Genomic DNA, 18,924 nt, shown 5'->3' with positions numbered 1-18,924 from the left:
GAAACATTTCTTCAGCAGCATTTGTTCCATAGAGTTTAGCCTTTTGTATCAAAAAATACCAATGTGTGTGCTGAACGTGGTAATGTATCGGCTTGATTCGTCAAATTCTAGATGATGATATGCCTGCGAAATGTCAAGTTTGAAGAAGTACTTTGCGCCGTTTAATTCAAAACTGATGGCCTCGTTTGTAAGACGCATATCTACACAAAGTCTAACACCTCCGTTTTTCTTAGGGAATGCGACAATAGGTGATACCCATGGGTGATCATGATATTAAGAAATTTTCGTTCCATTTAATGAAACGGTACATAAAGATTTACCATTCTTATATGTCAAAGCAAATTAGTTTTATTTTATGTACGCGTCGATCTATGTCAAACAAATATTGTTTGTGACTTAAAATTGACTAAAAACATTCATTTATGTAGTTACAATTTAAATCTAAACCTAGTTTAAAGATTGTTTCAACATTCGTATAACAAGCATTAAAACATGATTTTTGTCAAACCACCAAATATTACAGGTCACAAATATTTATTCAAATTATATTTCAAACATTGTGTGGGAATTAGTAAATGGAAGCGTTTTGTTGTTATTCGGAAGTTATTTCGGTCATCGTTGATTTTAAACCATCGCTGTAGAGGATTTGTACGGTGGCTCACATGGTTCACACACAAATAAAAAAATATGCACATAAATTTGTTAAAATATATGAAATAGCCTACACATATTAAAGAAAGCAAAACTCTGGGCGCGCATGACAGCATTTTACGTTAAAAACAAACGCCGTCTAGTATGTCTAGCTTTTCCTCTTCATCATTTTTACAGTGGTTTTTAATAAGGCATGTTCTGGCTGCACTGAAAACAACTTAAAAGATGGGACAGTAAACTGCGAAAGCTGCGACGCCATAGAAATATTTGTAACCGTGGCTATCCATACGATGCTATTGTTAATAATGATGTGCAAATATCACAAGTGACATTGAAAAACCGTTTTAGACGTTAAGGGCTGATAAGAAAAGGAATATTTATAACGAAGAGCAATTGCGTTTTCTTATTAATGAAGAAATTCAAGGGCCTGGACAGCTTTCTTGACAACGAGGAATTTGGCATTCTTTGCGCTTAAAACATGGTGTGCATGTAAGCCATCGTGTTGTTTGTAAACTGCTGAGAGAGATTGACCCTGAGGGTGTTGAGTCAAGGAAGACTAGGCGACTACACAGAAGATCATAAACCAGCAATGCGGCAAATGTCTGTTCGACCTTGGTATGATTTTTTTATGTTAATATAATCCTGCTTCCTCTCAACCTCTCCTTGCGAAAAGGCTTAAACCACCATTAGAGGGAGAGAGCCAACTTTAAACATTGGTCACAAATGTGTGATAGGCTTGAAAAGTAGGGTTAAGATTAACATTTAATCAATAATGTCAAACTTAAGAAATTTAGAAAAGGATATATGGTGAAACTGTTAAAAGACAATTGACCATCCGTGACCATTTGAAGATAATATTCCCAATGCATCTGAGAATAAGAAAATAGCAAAATTCTCCTTTTAATTGTTCCACATAAATGTTACAAGTATTCTCTGCTATAAATTGATGCAGTTAATGCAATGAGTACTTCAAACTGTTGATCAAACTGAGCAAAATGCAAAAGTTATAAAACGCGAAAGTTACCAAACCAATAAGCTTATTGCTTTTTTAAGATCTGTTCTTAGCAGATGACACTTAAGTTTCTACGAAGCAGAATACTTCTCGGAATCATGGAAGTCCATCGCGAAGCGAGGATGACGTCAGTGGCGCCTCATATGGGGTGAGGCGTACTGATTCCTGGGCAAGTAGTATGGAAGTCCTGCGCTGCCCAAACTCCAAGACTCCCCTCTCGGCCTAGACGATGTAGTCCAAAGTCCAAAGGAACACATAGTGCTACAGTTTGGAATCGCTTAGGCTGCAGGAGCTGCCAGAAAGATGACAGGGTATGTCAGCAGAATGCCTTTGGAGCCCCACTCCGGGTTTCTGTCAGGTTTACTCCTTAGCCTTGTCTTCTCCCGACGATGCCCACAAGGCAGTGAGACCATTTATCCATGGGTGGAGCACACTTGGTCGTTAGGTCACTCCTGTGGACCCTCCTTCCTGGCCATTGGCTGCCTGTCGCCGCTCGTCCGCCCAGTGGTGCAGTGTAAACACCACCCCCTCACATGGTTTAGCCCGCCTGCTGAGACGGTGACCGGAGCATGGCGCTTGGAGCCACATGTGAGAGATTTAGGGATGAGTGGGGACCAGTGATGCCCGTCCACCCTACCAGGTAAAGTGCAGCAGCCAGACACCAAAGGTGCTACCCCTCCCCAGAGCCCCAATGCCCCACTTCTCGGAATAACTCTGTGTGAACAGATATGGCTTCCAGAGCACCCAAAGCATTCAAGCTTTCCTTGAAACTGGTGTATTATGGTTCGCATCTTCTTAAAACATACCAATTGATTGTGGACTGGACAACTTTTTCACATCATCTTTTGATTGCTCACTTTCATTGTGCCCGCCATATCAAACATGCCATCCAACTTTTCATCCGTGATGAGTTATTGAGCATCATCAACACTAGCAGCTTCCAGTAATTTTCCTAAACTGGATTGTAACTGTCGATGTCGCATTCACTGAAAGAAATTTGATGTATGCTCACCAAAGAGAATTTGAGAATCAAGCAACCATTCTGTCATTAGGGTGAAAAATTTCCTTGCTCAACCTCCCATATCAACAGCCCCTTAATATTGACCAATATCATCAGTGAAATTTGAGGATAAGCTATGCTTTGGGGCGAAGGAAAGTCTGTTTATAGCTCGTTTTGGTTCCTTGCCATAAGTTTCAGAAGATATTTGTTGAAAGAGTTTTGCTAAGACCTCGCTCAATGTTACTTCTTCTGTAACTTTATCATTTGCTTCTACAACTTCAGCCACAGCATCAATCTCAATAAAATCAGAATTTGTTTCCTCCAAAAGCACTGTTGCATACATGTCATCTAAATCCTTACGTTGGGGTTGAATGGTGTAGATGGAAGTTGAGATATTGCTGGACTTCACATTAGTGTTTTAAGAGTTTGCAAAAGTATTATAGGTGTTATGTTTGTACTACAAATAAAAGTAGTACCTTTTCATCTGTCGAAGGAATAACATACATTTTTAGCCAAAATTATGGTTTCTCGTGGGCTTAATACACTTGCCATGCCATGTAAATTATTTTAATATTGATAATGAATAAAAAATATTTCATTTTAGCACGAGTAAACTTTTGGTGATAATGTACATATGTTGACGTCCAAAAAAATAGCCTTTTTACTATACGTATGAGCACTGAATTTCATGTAATAATGAATTTTGTCGCTGAAGTGATAGAAATACTTTAAACAATTCAAAACAATTATATAAGTTACGTGTAACATGTTCCTGAAACTTTGATTGAAATAAGGGCTTTTTTCTCCAGATGAAGTTTGCCTATGGAAACTCTGCTATGCGAAAAGTATGACATATCAATATCAGCATTGATGTAGGACATATACATATGCATATCAGCAATCCAAAAGTATTCAAAAATCATAGCCAATTTACAGAGCTAAGTTGCACAAAAGCCCCTGCAAATTCTTTTGACTTCGTTTATATTATCACCAATATCCTAGAAGAGGAGAGCTTACAACATTTACATATATTTAGTAAATCAACTAAAGTAATTCATTTGGTATAAGCATAACCAGTGTTGTGGAAAAGAAGACATTGCTCTTTGGAAAAAATATGCCAGACTCAACAGTTTGATGATTCTACGTACCATGTCATAAGTTAAAAGATGAAAGATCACATAATATTTGGTTTAAAATTAATCATTGATAATTTTTAAGTGTGTGCAGCATAATTGATGAACTGACCTGTTGTAATGACAAGTTGTCATCATCTTCATCTAAACTTTCGTTGCCAAGATAGTCTTCTGGTTTTGCAAACACACAAAGAAAGTCTTTCGTATGGCCTCCCAAGCTCATCTTTATACTCCTTCAACGTAAATGGTTTTTCAGTCACTGGTATCATACAATTTGAGCCCTCCTTTTTTAATAGCAACCTTAAGATGAACGACGGGAACGCCAAAGACGGGGCACCGGAAAAAATTATCTCTTATTTTGTTGCTGTGCGCATGCGTCGCCTTTCGTCTTGTGCCGTAGAATACGTCAGGTAACGTATTTTGGCGTTGTGCAGAATACGTCAGTGTAATTTTGTGTTTTTACTTCTTCTTCTTCGAAAATCTGTACGTTAATTATCATTTATCAATGAAATATATCCAACACATCTGTCCCTGAACAAATTCGACAACAGACAAGTGCAGAACAAGGGAAAAAACTTGGTTCTAAAAGTTTTTTAAGTTTTATAAGTTTTCAGTAAATTTATCAGCTGATAAATACACACTTATCCATGGTATATTTTCAGTTGACTTATATCGTAGGATTAAAGCAAACCTTTTCTCGCTCTATTTGAGGCCTTTCAATAAAGATTTATCCATTTTAGCAAGAGAAATAGTTACACCAAACTGTTTACAAACAGTCAAACACACAGTAGCATGAAATTATGTAGAAACTTCACAACATTGACAGACCTACTAAAGAAGGTCGTTTGTTTTTCACTTTTGAAAAGCTAAATATTATAAATAGATTAAATTTTAAAATATTCTATTCCTTACCGTAGATTTTCTTGATTTTTGATGCATGTATGTACTGTGTTTTTCACACAATGCTGAAGCATTCTCAAACGTTACGCTGTATCTTAGTTATTTTTTTACTGGTTTTAAATTATATAGAGTTTTTGAGAAATCAGAAAGGAGTGAATATTGAAAATATTTTTCACAGCAGAAATTTTGAGCACCAAAATCCACCAATACCACCATGTTCTTGACAACCGGAACCAGGCCTCTTTTCCCCTCCAGTTATAGGAATCGATGGTTCTGCTACATATAAAGATAGGTCGAAAATATTGAACTAATTACATAACTGGACGGCGACCCATTAAAATAACTAAAACCAATGATTTAACCAGTACTAGTATATCCACGCACAACCCAAGGGCAGTCCACGATTTAAACAATAAACAGTGATGTACTTTACGTAAACACGCACACTTATGCGTTAATTAAGAATATAAAATTTTTACAAGTAATGACCGACAGACGACTGAACAAAATTTTTAACAAATTGATAATATTTATTATGATGTGTATGGAGTATATTCATACAAATCTTCTACTTGTTCTGTTACAACTGAAATTATCATAAAATACTGGCAAATAAACAATAATATATGTGTATATTTGTTGAAATTATTTCTATAACTGTGCTTAACAAGTTTGAAATAGAAAATTTTTGAAAGAGCTTAATTATTGTCACTTAAGTGCATTACTCATCATAATCAGTATCATTTATTAGCAAAAGAACCTCTCCCATTTTTACTGAATTTTCTCATCGGTCACTGAACCAGAAGTCCCATATCTCTCCATCTCGAACATTTGCTTTGCAAGGCACCTTACTACCTGCTCTTCCAACTAACACTGTGTCACATCTCCCAGCAGCTCCTGTCATTACAGTATTGGGTGGCATTGTGTCTCCGCGTTTACTTTTAACAAATGTGTGCCCAGTATCTAAAAGAACATCTCCCTTTTCCTCACTTTTCTCAAAGTGGTAGAAATATATCCACTTGTAATACTTCCAATTACTCACGGTCAATTTGCATGGCAGTCCTGTACATGAAACTACACGACAAAAGTATAAGTCTCTATCTTTATTAGTTCTTCCACCGCAAATGGCCTCCTTTAGGAAGAAAAAAATTTATGAAAACTATGGCCGAAACAATGGTTTTTATCGTCTATTGTATTTGCTTTTGTTAAAAGGTCTCCTTGTTCACAACTTTTCCACTTTGGTTTAGGATTTGACGGATGCACAAAGATCCCTTCCTTACTTCCTTTTATTGAGATACAGCCATGAGCTTTTGCATTAACTGCAAAATCTTCTTGCCACATTATACTTCCATCATGAACAGACAAGTAAGTTGGCTTACTGATGTCTTCAATAGCAGCTGGTGTAGGCTTATTTTTTTAAAAAACACAAAAGCCACCTTGAATCAATTGAAAATACGTTTTATTTTCCTTACGTTTCTTTTCATTTTTTTTGCGGTAGACTCCTTCCACATCAACAGGCTGTGCACCTGATGCAAAATCGCTTGCTGACATCTCGACAAGAATGCGGGAGTAAAATTCAAATTTTTGTAATTTCTTAAACGAACGTAGAGTTTCTCCACTCCTCTAGTTTTGTTTGTCACGTAAATGTTATGCAGCATAGCTGGTGAACCTGTCAAAACAACTAAATAAGTCATTATCATCAACAGGCCATGAAATCAAATTTTGGCTTGTATAGTTTTTAAAAATATATCTCTGCCTTAATAAAATCTTTTTGTTTAAATACAGTATGAAGAGTTGTGTTCAACTCTTCATACTCATTACTGAGAATAAATTGAATCCACAAAAAATTTTCTAAATGAAAAGGAAAAATTAACTTATCTAAGAATTTTACAAATGTTATTTACGCGAAAGGAAGGATTATGAAATTGGCTCGTGCGAGTCAAATGATAATATGCACAGTGGTGTATATAAAGGTCACGCTGGTTGCGCTCAACTCGACCAAAAATTTCCACAAAACAAAGAGTTTGTGGGTTTAAAAATTCAAAATAACTTAGTTTGAAGTTCAAAACAACTTTAATCCATTTATTGCGGATTTTGAGCTGTTGATCCAAATCTTTTAATAACGAATTTGGTTAAACACGCCATTTAACTCCATAAACACGCCATTAACGATTTTGGTTTAACAAGTAGCTGTGCAGAAACAGTGTGCCGGTACCATATTTTCGCAGTTTATTCGGGCTCTCAAAATTTAGCCCGACCAAACAATATATTTTATAGAAAAAATATTCCTACTCTAACTGGCTAAAGACATCTGAGCATGCTGAAACTTGCAGATATGGAGAATCTTGTCACGCTCATTTTATAGAGCCCAACTTGAGCCTTCGACATTAATACTCGGGAAAACAAAGTATGCGTTATATGTTAAACTAGTATTTTACTTAAAATTTACTGAAGTTGAGCAAAAATTTTGCACCTACAACTTCATAAATGGCGATATTTTCTCCATTCGGCAAGCTGGCGAACCATGAATTATTTAAAGACCAACATCCTCACAGTTGCTTTTATTTCTTGCAAAGAAAGCTTGACTCTAATGTACTTTTCAAAACAGGCTATATTTTGCTTGCCATCTTATTCAAGCTCTCGGTTGACAAAAAGTATTACATTTCTTCATTCATTACTGATCAAGCAATATTCTGATACTTCTCAGAAAGCCAAAGTTTATATCTTTGCTGCTCGATGGCAACGATGATCAAGAACGGATAAAGTCAGTCGAGATATGACAGCTGAAAGTTATATTTTTGTCTGTTTTCGTAATAATTTACGGCTTCATAGTACATGTTATTTTATTTTACAATTTCCATATGAAGCATTGCTTTTGGCATAATTCTTGCGACTAGTTTATGTTGTTATATGTAAATGTTAAGGTCTAGCATGCCGTTGTTGATGCTCTAATTGTTTGTAAATCTGAACTAGATAGTATTATGTCATTATTTCATTATTATCTCATTGTTTCATAAATATATGGAATTCATATGTGCCATAGCTCTAGTTGCGCGTTTAGGTTTTTGGTTATCTACGTGACAGAAATGTGTTTTCATATAAATCATACATATTCTAAAATATATAGTTTAATTAAATTGTAAACCTTACAAATTTGCTACTCGGTGTTTTATATACAAAAGCAATCCTCAAATGAAAATTGAAATTGCTTGTTTTATTGCTGCTGGTAAGTGATAATAGCTTAATCCATGTTTTGAGGCAACTAACTTCGATTGAATTAGTTTTGAATTCAGGCTATTATGCTGAACGTCCTGTCTTTTTATGTGTTGCTCATCAGCACACTTTAAAAGCAGCTATAAACATCTTTTTTCCCTCATTGAATCGCATGAGAGTATAGATTCAGGATTAACTTGTAAAAATTTGATTAAAATGAGGCAATTTAAATTGCTCGGAGAAGAACTGGTATGTGTATTATATCTCTAAGCCCTTCAGTTATTATATGTCTATTATTACTCTTTCTTTAATTATTGGAAGAGATATTGTTACCTGTTCTTCAGATTGTGGTGAAGTCTGTAATAACTTCCCTGGTTCATTTACAAACAAATAAAATAGCCAACAGTTGATCTTTCTATTTTGTTTTGCTATGAAGTGACTTGAGAAACCGGGACAAAGTTTTCACCCAAACCATTTTGCCCCTTCGGTTTTTTTAATTTAGAGTACAGGTGCAATGAAAAGAACAACTTTAGGTACATCCCACTCATTAGTTTATTAAAAGCAAAGTTATTATCATTACCAAAATTTTAAGGAGTTTTTATAATTTCCAATTGTTTTTGTAAAAGCAGGAAAAACATGCAGTGAACAAAGCCCTAAATGAGGCATTTTCTTTTAAAGAACAGATAGCTTTGTGTGTGCCTGATGCTTCTCTTGCACCCATATCTAAATCTGCTTGTGCAACATCTGTTTAGTCTGTTAAAAGTTCTGAAGGGGTTTCAACCACAGTTAAAATTCTAGTTTTACATTGCTTTTCAGGTATATTACCTATCAACTCATGTGAATGTGAGAGATCAATTTCAGTGCTGAAGAATCAGAAAACCTATCAAAGGAACAACATTATTGTAGAAAAAGTTTTAAATGGCTTGGCTTTTTACGAATTCATTCAGAAATTATTCCTGACATTGAAGGAGTGATTGATAAGTTTGCTGAAGATAATACCTGTTTAAAATTTGCTTTATGTGTGTTTTGATACGTTGCTGTACAAATATCAGACAACGCAACTGGCCGCTGTAATGCTTTTATGTTGAAGAAATGTCAGACAGCGCTACTGTCCATGCCAATCCCATGATTGCTTTGTACTATGTGTTTCGTATGCATGCTGAAGAGCTCTGACATTGGGTACAACGGTCTTTGCAAGTTTACGCTTATTAGCTATATTGGGAAAAAAACTAAAAAACGGTGATTTATTTATTTTGTACGGCGTCCACCGTTTTTTGACTGATGTTTGAAAAATTCTGGATCCGCCCCTTGTTAAACCTGAGTTCTAGTTCATTCTCATTAATGTCTATCAATTTGTAATATTGCTTTTGGAGTGCAACACTCTAAATACTTTTTCCAAAAAGACAGCAATCATTTCAGTTCTGACGAACAACGTTGTCTGGCACAAAGTTTGATTTAAGGGTAGGATTATTTAGAGCCAATTCAGCTTTAAGTCAAACAAATATGTAGTGCCTTAGGGGAATTTTCACAAATTCGTAGCGACAAAGTCTTATAGAAAGAGAAACACAGTATACCAACAGCTCCACGATACTCCAAATTAGGGAAAGGTTACGCGGAATAAGATGCATTATAATTTGTCAATGTTATCCTATATTTTGGGGGGCTAAGCTCCCTTCTATAAATTTTTTGAAAGAGGGCAAAAACCTTCTCAGCTACTCCCTCCCCCAGGAATTCTACGTCGATGTTCGATGGATTTGGTTATGATATCTGACAAAGAGTGCTCAGGTTTAATTTTTTAAAAGGTTGCTAACTTTAAATATTTCTGAATACGATTGACTTTGAAATGAAGAAGTAGATATTGATTCCAATCAAAGCAAAGAAAGACAGTCTGCGTAAATGTGGAAGTTAAAGTTTGGGTAGTAAAGATGTTTTAAAATCATTCTTTATGGCATGATTAGATACGATGTTTTTTCCCTCTTGTGCAAAAAGTTTGATTTTTGGAATTGTCAAGGGCACAGAAGTACGAGATTAAGTTAGTTCACATTGGATGCGGTCTATCGCGAGCATTCTTAAAAGCTTGTAGAGCGTGTGAAAAAATTTGTCCTTGAACTGACGAATATGATGGTGATTGAAACGTGACTGAAATAAGAATATAAACAAGGTACAGATTACATAGGTGATCTGCAAGTCGAAACGATCTCTATGATTCTACGGGTTATATTTAGATAAGGCCAGCAATACTTGGCTTCTAGGTACAGTGTAAAATCATAGGGTTCGAAGGGTTGTATCTAAAAACAGCTTGTAAACTCACGCAGCTATGCTAAATGCAGCTGCGGAACTTCAAAAAAAACCAAGTCAATAGTATAACAATAACAAATTGTACAATTTTTACACTAAGATCTTTTGCAGTTTCTCGCTGTGCATTAATTGTGAGAAACATAACATAGCTTACAGACAGATTGATTGAGATAAAGAAAATGGTCGACAGAAAGCTAAGATTTTATAGCAGTTCGAAATGTTGAGCAAAACTTTAAACAGACTCCAGCTGAAACTACATATCTGGCTGAGCTGTTCTTGATTAATACAGTAGTCATTTTTCGTTTTGCAATGTGAATCTTTCTAGTTTTGTTTATTCCTTGTTTTAAATAACAGTTATACTAATAAAAGCCTTCCCAACCACTTCTCGTCATGTCTTCAATTCAACATACCCTGGATGTTTTTTAATGCAGGAATTTTTTAATTTAAGGTAAATTGTTTAATGAATCGTTCTTAAGAAATAATATTCATATTTTTAATAAATTTTTTGTCTATTCAACAATTCAAATTGTTTAACAGCTACAACCAGTGACGGGTCCAGCTTCTGGGCTGACCGTGGCCCTGTGCCGTAGCGAGCGCCTTCGGCGCAAGCCAACGCTAGGGGGGTCTGGGAGCATGCTCCCCAGAAAATTTTGAAATCTAGACTCTCGGAAAAGTGAATTCAGGCATTTTTAATGTAGAATATAACAATATTTTAGTTATAATCTCATCTAAAAAAATTCTAATATCGCCATTTTTATAATTCTGTTCCTATAGAAGAACAAAAATTTTACTTACCTTGTGGTGTCTGATGTAAAATCAACGCAGTTTCCGTACCTTTCTGTAATGACAGGATTGTTGCCGCTGGAGTGAGAGAAAGATGAAGCATGTTATTTTTGCAGTGAATAACCAAAAGACAGTTCACTACAAAAAAATAATTCCCCATCTTTGTTGCCCCACCAAATGTTTTTTTTCGTAAAGCAAGGATGCTTTTTGTAACAGCCATAAAGATGGCAAGACTAATAAAAGCAATGTTCAAAGGTGGTCTTCCAACAACAGCAAAGATGTTTATTCAACAATCGTAAAGATTGCAACATTAATAAAAGCAATGTTCAAAGGTGATCTTCTTCCAACAGCAGCAAAGACGTTTATCCCACAATCGTAAAGATTGCAAGATTAATAAAAGCAATGTTCAAAGGTGGTCCTCTTCCAACAGCGGCAAAGATGTTCATCCAACCAGGGGCGGATTGAAGCTACGTCACATTTAGCACGCGACGTAGTTAAATTCTGCACAGCAACGACAAAAAATTAATCAAATTTTAAATGCGCTTAGTTAAAAAAAATAACAATTTCGAGTGTGGAACGAAGCTTGTTTGGTCGAAAGGACCCAGAGACCTTTTCTATGCGTCGTTTGCAGGTTCGAACCTCGTCTCGGTAGGGTGTAGTTTGTTTCGATGTGTGGATAATGACCATGAATTCTTTATCCTAAAACTAATTAAATTTTTTGTGTCCTCACAACGAAAGCATTAGAAAAATAAACTATTGTCAGGGTTAGGGATAGTATTATGAGAAATTTGTGCAACAACGTGCATTCACTGAGCAATGTTATTGTTTCCAAGACCTGGATTAAGCATCCGATTAAGAGATCAAGTGGCTAAAAATACTTGTAATTCACTTGCGGGAGAAATACCCATAGCTAACCCGCACAGAGTCAGCACGCCTAAAATTGTGCTGAATTTGGAGACTAAAATCTGTCTCTTGATTGGTTTATTGCCGTTGTGCTGACTAACGAGCCGCCGTTTTTGCTGAAATGTTCAAGCGGTTTTGTGCGAAATTCAGCACAGATTGAGATTGTTGATAGCCGAGGTTTTATCTTGAGCTTCAAAACCAACAATATTAATGAGAAGCATGGCATCTTTCACTGACCGAGTTGAAGATGCTTTTACGAGGAAAGATGGGACTTTTATGGGACAACTTTACGGAGAGATGTTGGATTGCCTGAAAGTCAAAATCATTGTTACCAGCGATAGTTTGTTGGATCGTCTCGGTGTTGATATTTTCCAAAATATCAATGCCGAATTTTACATACCGCAGAGTGCCAAGACAAATAACACAAATTTGGTTACCTTAACGTTAGAAAACTTATGACATGTTATGCATGCATGCTTACACAAGAATATATAAGCAAATATAAATTGACTTGATGTGCTGCCCGATGGATTTGTCAGTTGTGGTTTATTTATGTGATTCAAAACAAAACAAATTTCCGAATTTCGATCATATTTAAAACGGTTCTATTGATTTATTTCTTCATATGTTCAATAGTGTACTTCAGATAAGATATACAAAAATAAACTGAAGCATGATATTTGAAATTTACATAACATTATTTCAGATCTGCTACAAATGGCAACTGGCTCTACAGTTCATTGTCAATTCTGCTTGTTGGTGACAACTTTGTGGTGACTATTTTGAGGCTGATGACCTCTATAGAATTATTTTTATTTGCTGATTATTTTGCAAAACATCCGTGTTTTTCAAATCTTTTTGAAACTCAGCATAACAAACACATTGATTCTATGTCAAGCATGGTGGCCATGTCAGTCTCTTCTTAAGCCATTGATAGTGCTGGAAGTGGTTGTTCTGTTTCTAAACTGGTCAGGGCAGAAGCTGTGTTAAATGCAAAAGATATGTCATGGACTGTGTTTGTTTGTTTGTTGGCACTCTCTTCAGTTACATCCTGTAGCATTTTTTCTTATTATCCTGACATATACTCTAGTGCTTTTAAAGGGAACCAAAGAATTGAACCTCAAATTCTATCTAGGGCTTGTGCTTCCACTAGTAAATACTTGCGAGTTTTGTTTTGCTTTGAAGGTTTAGCTCCTCAAGCAACTGCATTCAAACACAATCATTATGTGCCTTTGATACTTGGTGGGAAATGAACTAAAAGAAAGGGAAGTAATCACTTGTCACAAGCTAAAAAGCCCAGTATACAAACAAAGTTGAGGTTTACATCTTCTGGTCCTACTGAGACAACCATGACAACTAAGGCTCATCCATATGGTATATCTCACAGGTAAATTCCCCAGGTTTTGAGAACATAAAAATATTGTTAAAGATCTTAAGTACTATTCCAGTCACTTTTTGTGAGTGTGAGAGATCGTTCTCTGCTTTGCGAAGATTAAAGATCTATACAAGAAGTACTATGGCTGCTGACAGGTTAAATGGTCTTGCTTTATTGTATATTCATCAGGACATTAATCCAGATATAGAAAAGATTATAGATCTTTTTGCAAAATACAAAAGAAGAATTGAACTAGATTTCTAGTAAAGAGTGAAAGTTTTTGATGCCTTTTTAAACTCTTGACTGTAAAGATGACTGCTGCTAACCTCGGTCAATACAAACACCAACAATCGTTCTCAGGACTTTATTTACCTGGACGATTGACATCTACAAACATTTTTTGTTGGCAACTTCATTTGATAAATTGACATAAAATCGTTTGCATAATAATCAGCATATAGGTATGACTAGACCATTATAAAATGAAATTCCACATAAAAGTTGATACAGCGTAAGGAATTTTTTTAGGCTAAGTTTGCAATGAGCCAGGCCATCCATGTCAGAAGCCCTCAAAGCATATTTTTCTGCGAGTTTCCTAGGCATGCTGATGAGCTCTAATATTGAGAGAAACGGTCAAAAATCAATGATTTATGAGCAAGAATTTTAGCTTTCCAGTTGTAAATATTTTAGAAAATCAACTGTAAAAACGCAGGAAATAGCGTTTTCTGCAATCCAATTTTAAAATTTTACCGGGGGGGACATGCTCCTGGACCCTCATAGAAAAGTTGCGCTAACGGTGCGACATTGTGCCTAAGTTCATATACGAAGCTGGATCCGCCCCTGTATCCAACAATCGTAAAGTTGGCAAGATTAATAAAAGTAATGTTCAAAGCTGGTAGAAAGCCACATGAGTTGTACGTATATCTTTATTGAAAAAGCATCGCGGAGTCGTCATTAGACTAAAAGAAACATCGAATGTTCACTGTAGACCATCATGAACCATTTACGATGAAGTATTAAGGTATACAAAATTGGAAAATGTTAACTGTTGTAGACTACGTTGGAACAGTAATGAAAATGTTGAGGTACAATAGGAAGAAAGTGTTCAATGTGGACTATCTTGGAACAGCAAAAGTATTTAGTAGAAAATTTTCACAGTAGGCATCCTGTCAACAGCAACGCAAAGCTACAATAAGTCAAGAAAAGTACACTGAAAATGCCCAAATTTGTTTTAATGACGGTGCTTTAAAGTTGTTCTCTTGCTTTTTATCTTTCTCATCACGGATCGCTATGTAAAAGATCTGCCAATACCATTCGTCTTGGATGTTTAAGTGCAAAACGCTCGATTACTTTGTCGATGTTAAGGTGAATTTTTCGATGAACATTTAATAATGCTAGTGACGATAATCTTTTTCCTCCCATGGTACTTCGCATGAAGGTTTTCAATCGACGAAGAGTTGAAATCGATCTCTCACAGCTACATGTAGTCACTGGAATTGTTCCAAATATTTTAAAGGCAGTTTTTACATTTGGAAATGAATGAACATCAACAAAATGAAGCAACTCTTGTATGGAATTTGGAAGCGGACACTTGTAGTTGTAACAGAAAAGTTTCCACATTCTTAACTCCATTTCAAGAAAATCAGGTGACGGTAGGTCATCTTTATACTTATTCAAAAAACGAGAAAAATGTTCGGCCACTTGGCTTCACTGGTGACGTAACTCGGCAAAGCATACATGGCGTCAAATGCGTCGAGATTTCCATCTGAAAAGTCTTGATCGTATCTGCCCTACAAGATGATCGAGGAAAGGAATCGTCAAAGCTCTTTTGTATTATTCTAACGTGCTGTACGCAGGTACGTTGACTCGGTGCATTTAGCGGTTACTTGTCCTCTACTTGTAAGGTTTCACTCCTCCTTTAGCTAATTCAACCGCCATTTCGTAATACGACGAATGGACCACGTCAATGTCCATGGGAAGTTCGTTAATGGTGAAAAAGAGGAGAGCAACATTTTCACGAGCTTTACCAGCGTTAAGGGAAGCAGACTGAAGTTGCAAGTTGATGGTTGGGTGCATTTAAGGAAACGCTCGACGACTACAAGACAAACGATATACTGAAAAGACTTAATGGCTGTGATCATCCCCCGCTTTGTAGCACGTATCATGATCGTTTGACTTGTCTGTTCTTACCACTTCTAGTGCTGCCAAAATAGCCAAATAAACTTTGCGAAAGATGGAAAGGCCATTAATTCTGGCCATCCATCTTGTGCGACAAACATTGATAAGCTTCTCATGACTGGCTTGTGGATAAATTTCTTTAATCATCTCTTTAAAGACGATGGTTCTTTTTGGAGAATTATTAAAGAAGTCTGACACTTGACGGACATTGTTCATCATTTCACGCACCATGTCTATTGAACAAGCAGATGCAACACATAGATTTAGTATATGTAAACCACAATGCACGTATACGGCTTTATCGTACGCCTGTATGATTCGGGCAGCAACTCCTGAAAATTTTCCTGCTATATTTCCAGCGCCGTCATAGCCCTGACCACGACATTCTTCCATACGTAGGCGGATGCTTTGAATGAAATTTTTTATTTCAGTGGATAGAGCTTCACCAGAAAGACCTTTCATGCATGAAATAAAAAAGAGGAATTTATTCCCTCACTTTAAAATTATTGTCCATAAAGCGCAAAACAATGGCCATCTGTTCTACGTTGAAACAATCAGTAGCTTCGTCAGCCAAAATAGCAAAAAATTTTGCATCTTTAATCTCTTCGAACATTAGATTTTTCGCCATGTTGAGATAACTTCGGAAGGGTTGATGCACTTGGAGGAAGAGCACTTACCACCAAACGTTTGAGCTTACTTGCATTATGCGTGCTTTCACTACCAAACAGTGCACGAGTGACGCAAAAACCACCGTTTTCCACAGCAGAGTAAGATTTCTAACCATGGAAATCGAGATATCCATGCAAACTGAAAACGTCTTCCAGTACTTTCGTGAGGGGGGAAAGAGTAATCAGAACCAGGTTTCCAATGATTGAATAGAATTTCGTACTTTTTCGCATCAGAAAGATTGGAAACCGGATTTATGTAGTTGTAAATATCATCTGCCCGCGAATTAGTGTAAGTTGAAGTAGGACCGCTGTTGGAATATACGGATGAAATTCATTCACATGTAATAGTGCTAGGATGTTTGACTTGATTGTCTTCAACTTCTTTTGTTTGGCAAATTCGTTTCACTAGAAGAGTATCTAAGCTACTTTGCTTTCGTTTTGCAACTTCCGTCTGTTTTATGATGGATGTAGCTTCTTTTGAAGAAGAGAAAAAACTTTAGGAGCCGAGAGAACTTTATGATATATTGGCACAGGACGTACGGTCATATGTATATAACCGTACTCCTATTTGGCGGTGGACTCCTCCACCGCCAAATTCTATGGACTTACCAAAGATTCACAAAGAAAACAACCCGCTACGACCAATTTTGTCTCTTCCTGGATCTCCCACGTATGAACTATCAAAATATCTTTCTAATATTCTGCACCCACTAGTCATATCATCACATCATAGTATCAAAAATGCCACAACTTTCCTCACCAATATTAAAAATGTAAAACTAAAACCAGACGAAATCATGATATCTTACGATGTAGTGTCACTTTTCACATCCATACCACTAAACATAGCCAAACAAGTCACGAACGAACTACTTACTAACAACAACTCATGGAAAATCACAACTGAACTAGACCAAGACGACATCATTGACCTGCTCGAGCTCTGCCTCTCCACTGAATTCTCTTTCCAAAATTCATATTACCGACAAATCTCAGGAACACCAATGGGTTCTCCTTTATCCACCTTCCTTGCAGAAGCTGTTATGCAACATCTTGAAAAGCAGTCAGTCACCAACAACGCACACATCAGACTATGGAGAAGATTTGTTGACGACATCTTTGCTATCGTCGAAAAAGACAAAACAGAACACATTCTACACACAATAAACAACACCACACAGAACATAACCTTCACCATGGACAAAGAACAGAACAAACAACTTACCTTCCTAGATATTCTACTTACCAGATCACATGACGGCACATTAACCACACAAGTATTCCGCAAAAATACACACACAGACCAAATACTCAACTTTAATAGCAATCACCCAACACAACACAAAATTAGTTGCATACGAACTCTCTTCAACAGGATTAAAACACACTGCAATACAGAAGAAGCCAAGAAGAATGAACGCGACTACTTATACTCTACATTCATAAACAACAATTACCCACGAAACTTTATCAACAAAGTATTAAACAAAATACACAACAAACCACAAACTGAAAAACCTAACGAAGATACAGACGAACCAGTAAAAATAGTAACATTACCATATATAAACGAAACATCAGAAATGACATCAAGACTACTCCGACCATTCAAAATAAACATCGCACATAAACCAACACACAAACTCAAATCATACTTCACTAAACATAAAGACCGAACAACGACATTCAACACAACCAACGCGGCCTACATGATACCATGTAAAGATTGCCCCAAACAGTACATAGGACAAACATCCAAGAAAATTGAAACAAGACTCACTGAACACAAGAATGCCATCAAACGACGCGACCCAAAATCACTACCAGCCGAACATACCTACGATACCAACCACGCATTTGACTGGACAAAAACACAACTTCTTGGACGCGCACAGACAAAACACGCACGAGAATTCAAAGAGGCATGGTACAGCAAAGACAACAACACAATTAACAGACATATTGACATCCCATCATCTATTCACAACTAAAGACAAAACCAAAACAACAAACTAATAACACAACGACTAAAATAAAACACTCGAATTTCATTAACGTAATCGATACACCCGAAACCATGACAACGCATCTTATACCATCCAATAATATCAAATCAACTACTAACCAACCAATCAGACGCTCCAAACGCCTACAAAAATCTTTGTAAATAATATATTGTCACATTCTGACGAAGGCTCGAAACACCGAGTTGAAAGCTTAATAAAAATTCAAAACAAATCCAGAGAATCCTTATCATTATCATATACAAAGTGTATATACAATGTGCCCTCAGCTATCACCATATAAAAATGGTGACTCCTGCACTTGGGACACAGGACGTACGGTTGCACATTGTATGGATTGTATTGTAGAGTCACCACAGTGCTCAAACCTATAAAGGTGAGCTTTGTATATCGCGAACACGGTGAACGTCTCCATATGAGACTCTCTACACAATCCGACAGTGCTCAAACTACGCACGCGCAGTGAGCGTAATATACAAAGTGTATATACAATGTACTCTCCCGGCTATCACCATATTAAAATGGTGACTCCTGCTCTTGGGACACAGGACATACGGTTACACATTGTATGGATTGTATTACATATATATATAATAACTGCGCGTGCGTAGTTTGAGCACTGTCGGATTGTGTAGAGAGTCTCAAATGGAGACGTTCATCGTGTTCGCGATATGCAAAGCTCACCGTTATAGGTTTGAGCACTGTGGTGACTCTACAATACAATCCATACAATGTGCAACCGTATGTCCTGTGTCCCAAGTGTAGGAGTCACCATTTTAATATGGT

General features: G+C 36.5%; 1 protein-coding gene across 1 annotated transcript in view; it reads left to right on the top strand.

Moving 5' to 3' along the window:
* Positions 1 to 15,256, top strand: part of LOC124451253 — a 103,461-nt gene extending 88,205 nt beyond the window's left edge. The window contains exons 5-6 of the mRNA XM_047001879.1: positions 14,785 to 14,920; positions 15,191 to 15,256. Coding sequence (XP_046857835.1) covers positions 14,785 to 14,920; positions 15,191 to 15,256 — 202 coding nt within the window. The remainder of the gene's footprint in view (positions 1 to 14,784; positions 14,921 to 15,190) is intronic.
* Positions 15,257 to 18,924: the final 3,668 nt, after the last annotated feature.

Source organism: Xenia sp. Carnegie-2017, unplaced genomic scaffold, assembly GCF_021976095.1.
Source record: "Xenia sp. Carnegie-2017 unplaced genomic scaffold, XeniaSp_v1 HiC_scaffold_24, whole genome shotgun sequence".
NCBI classification, from domain to species: domain Eukaryota; kingdom Metazoa; phylum Cnidaria; class Anthozoa; order Malacalcyonacea; family Xeniidae; genus Xenia; species Xenia sp. Carnegie-2017.
This window is presented reverse-complemented; position numbering and strand designations above follow the sequence as displayed.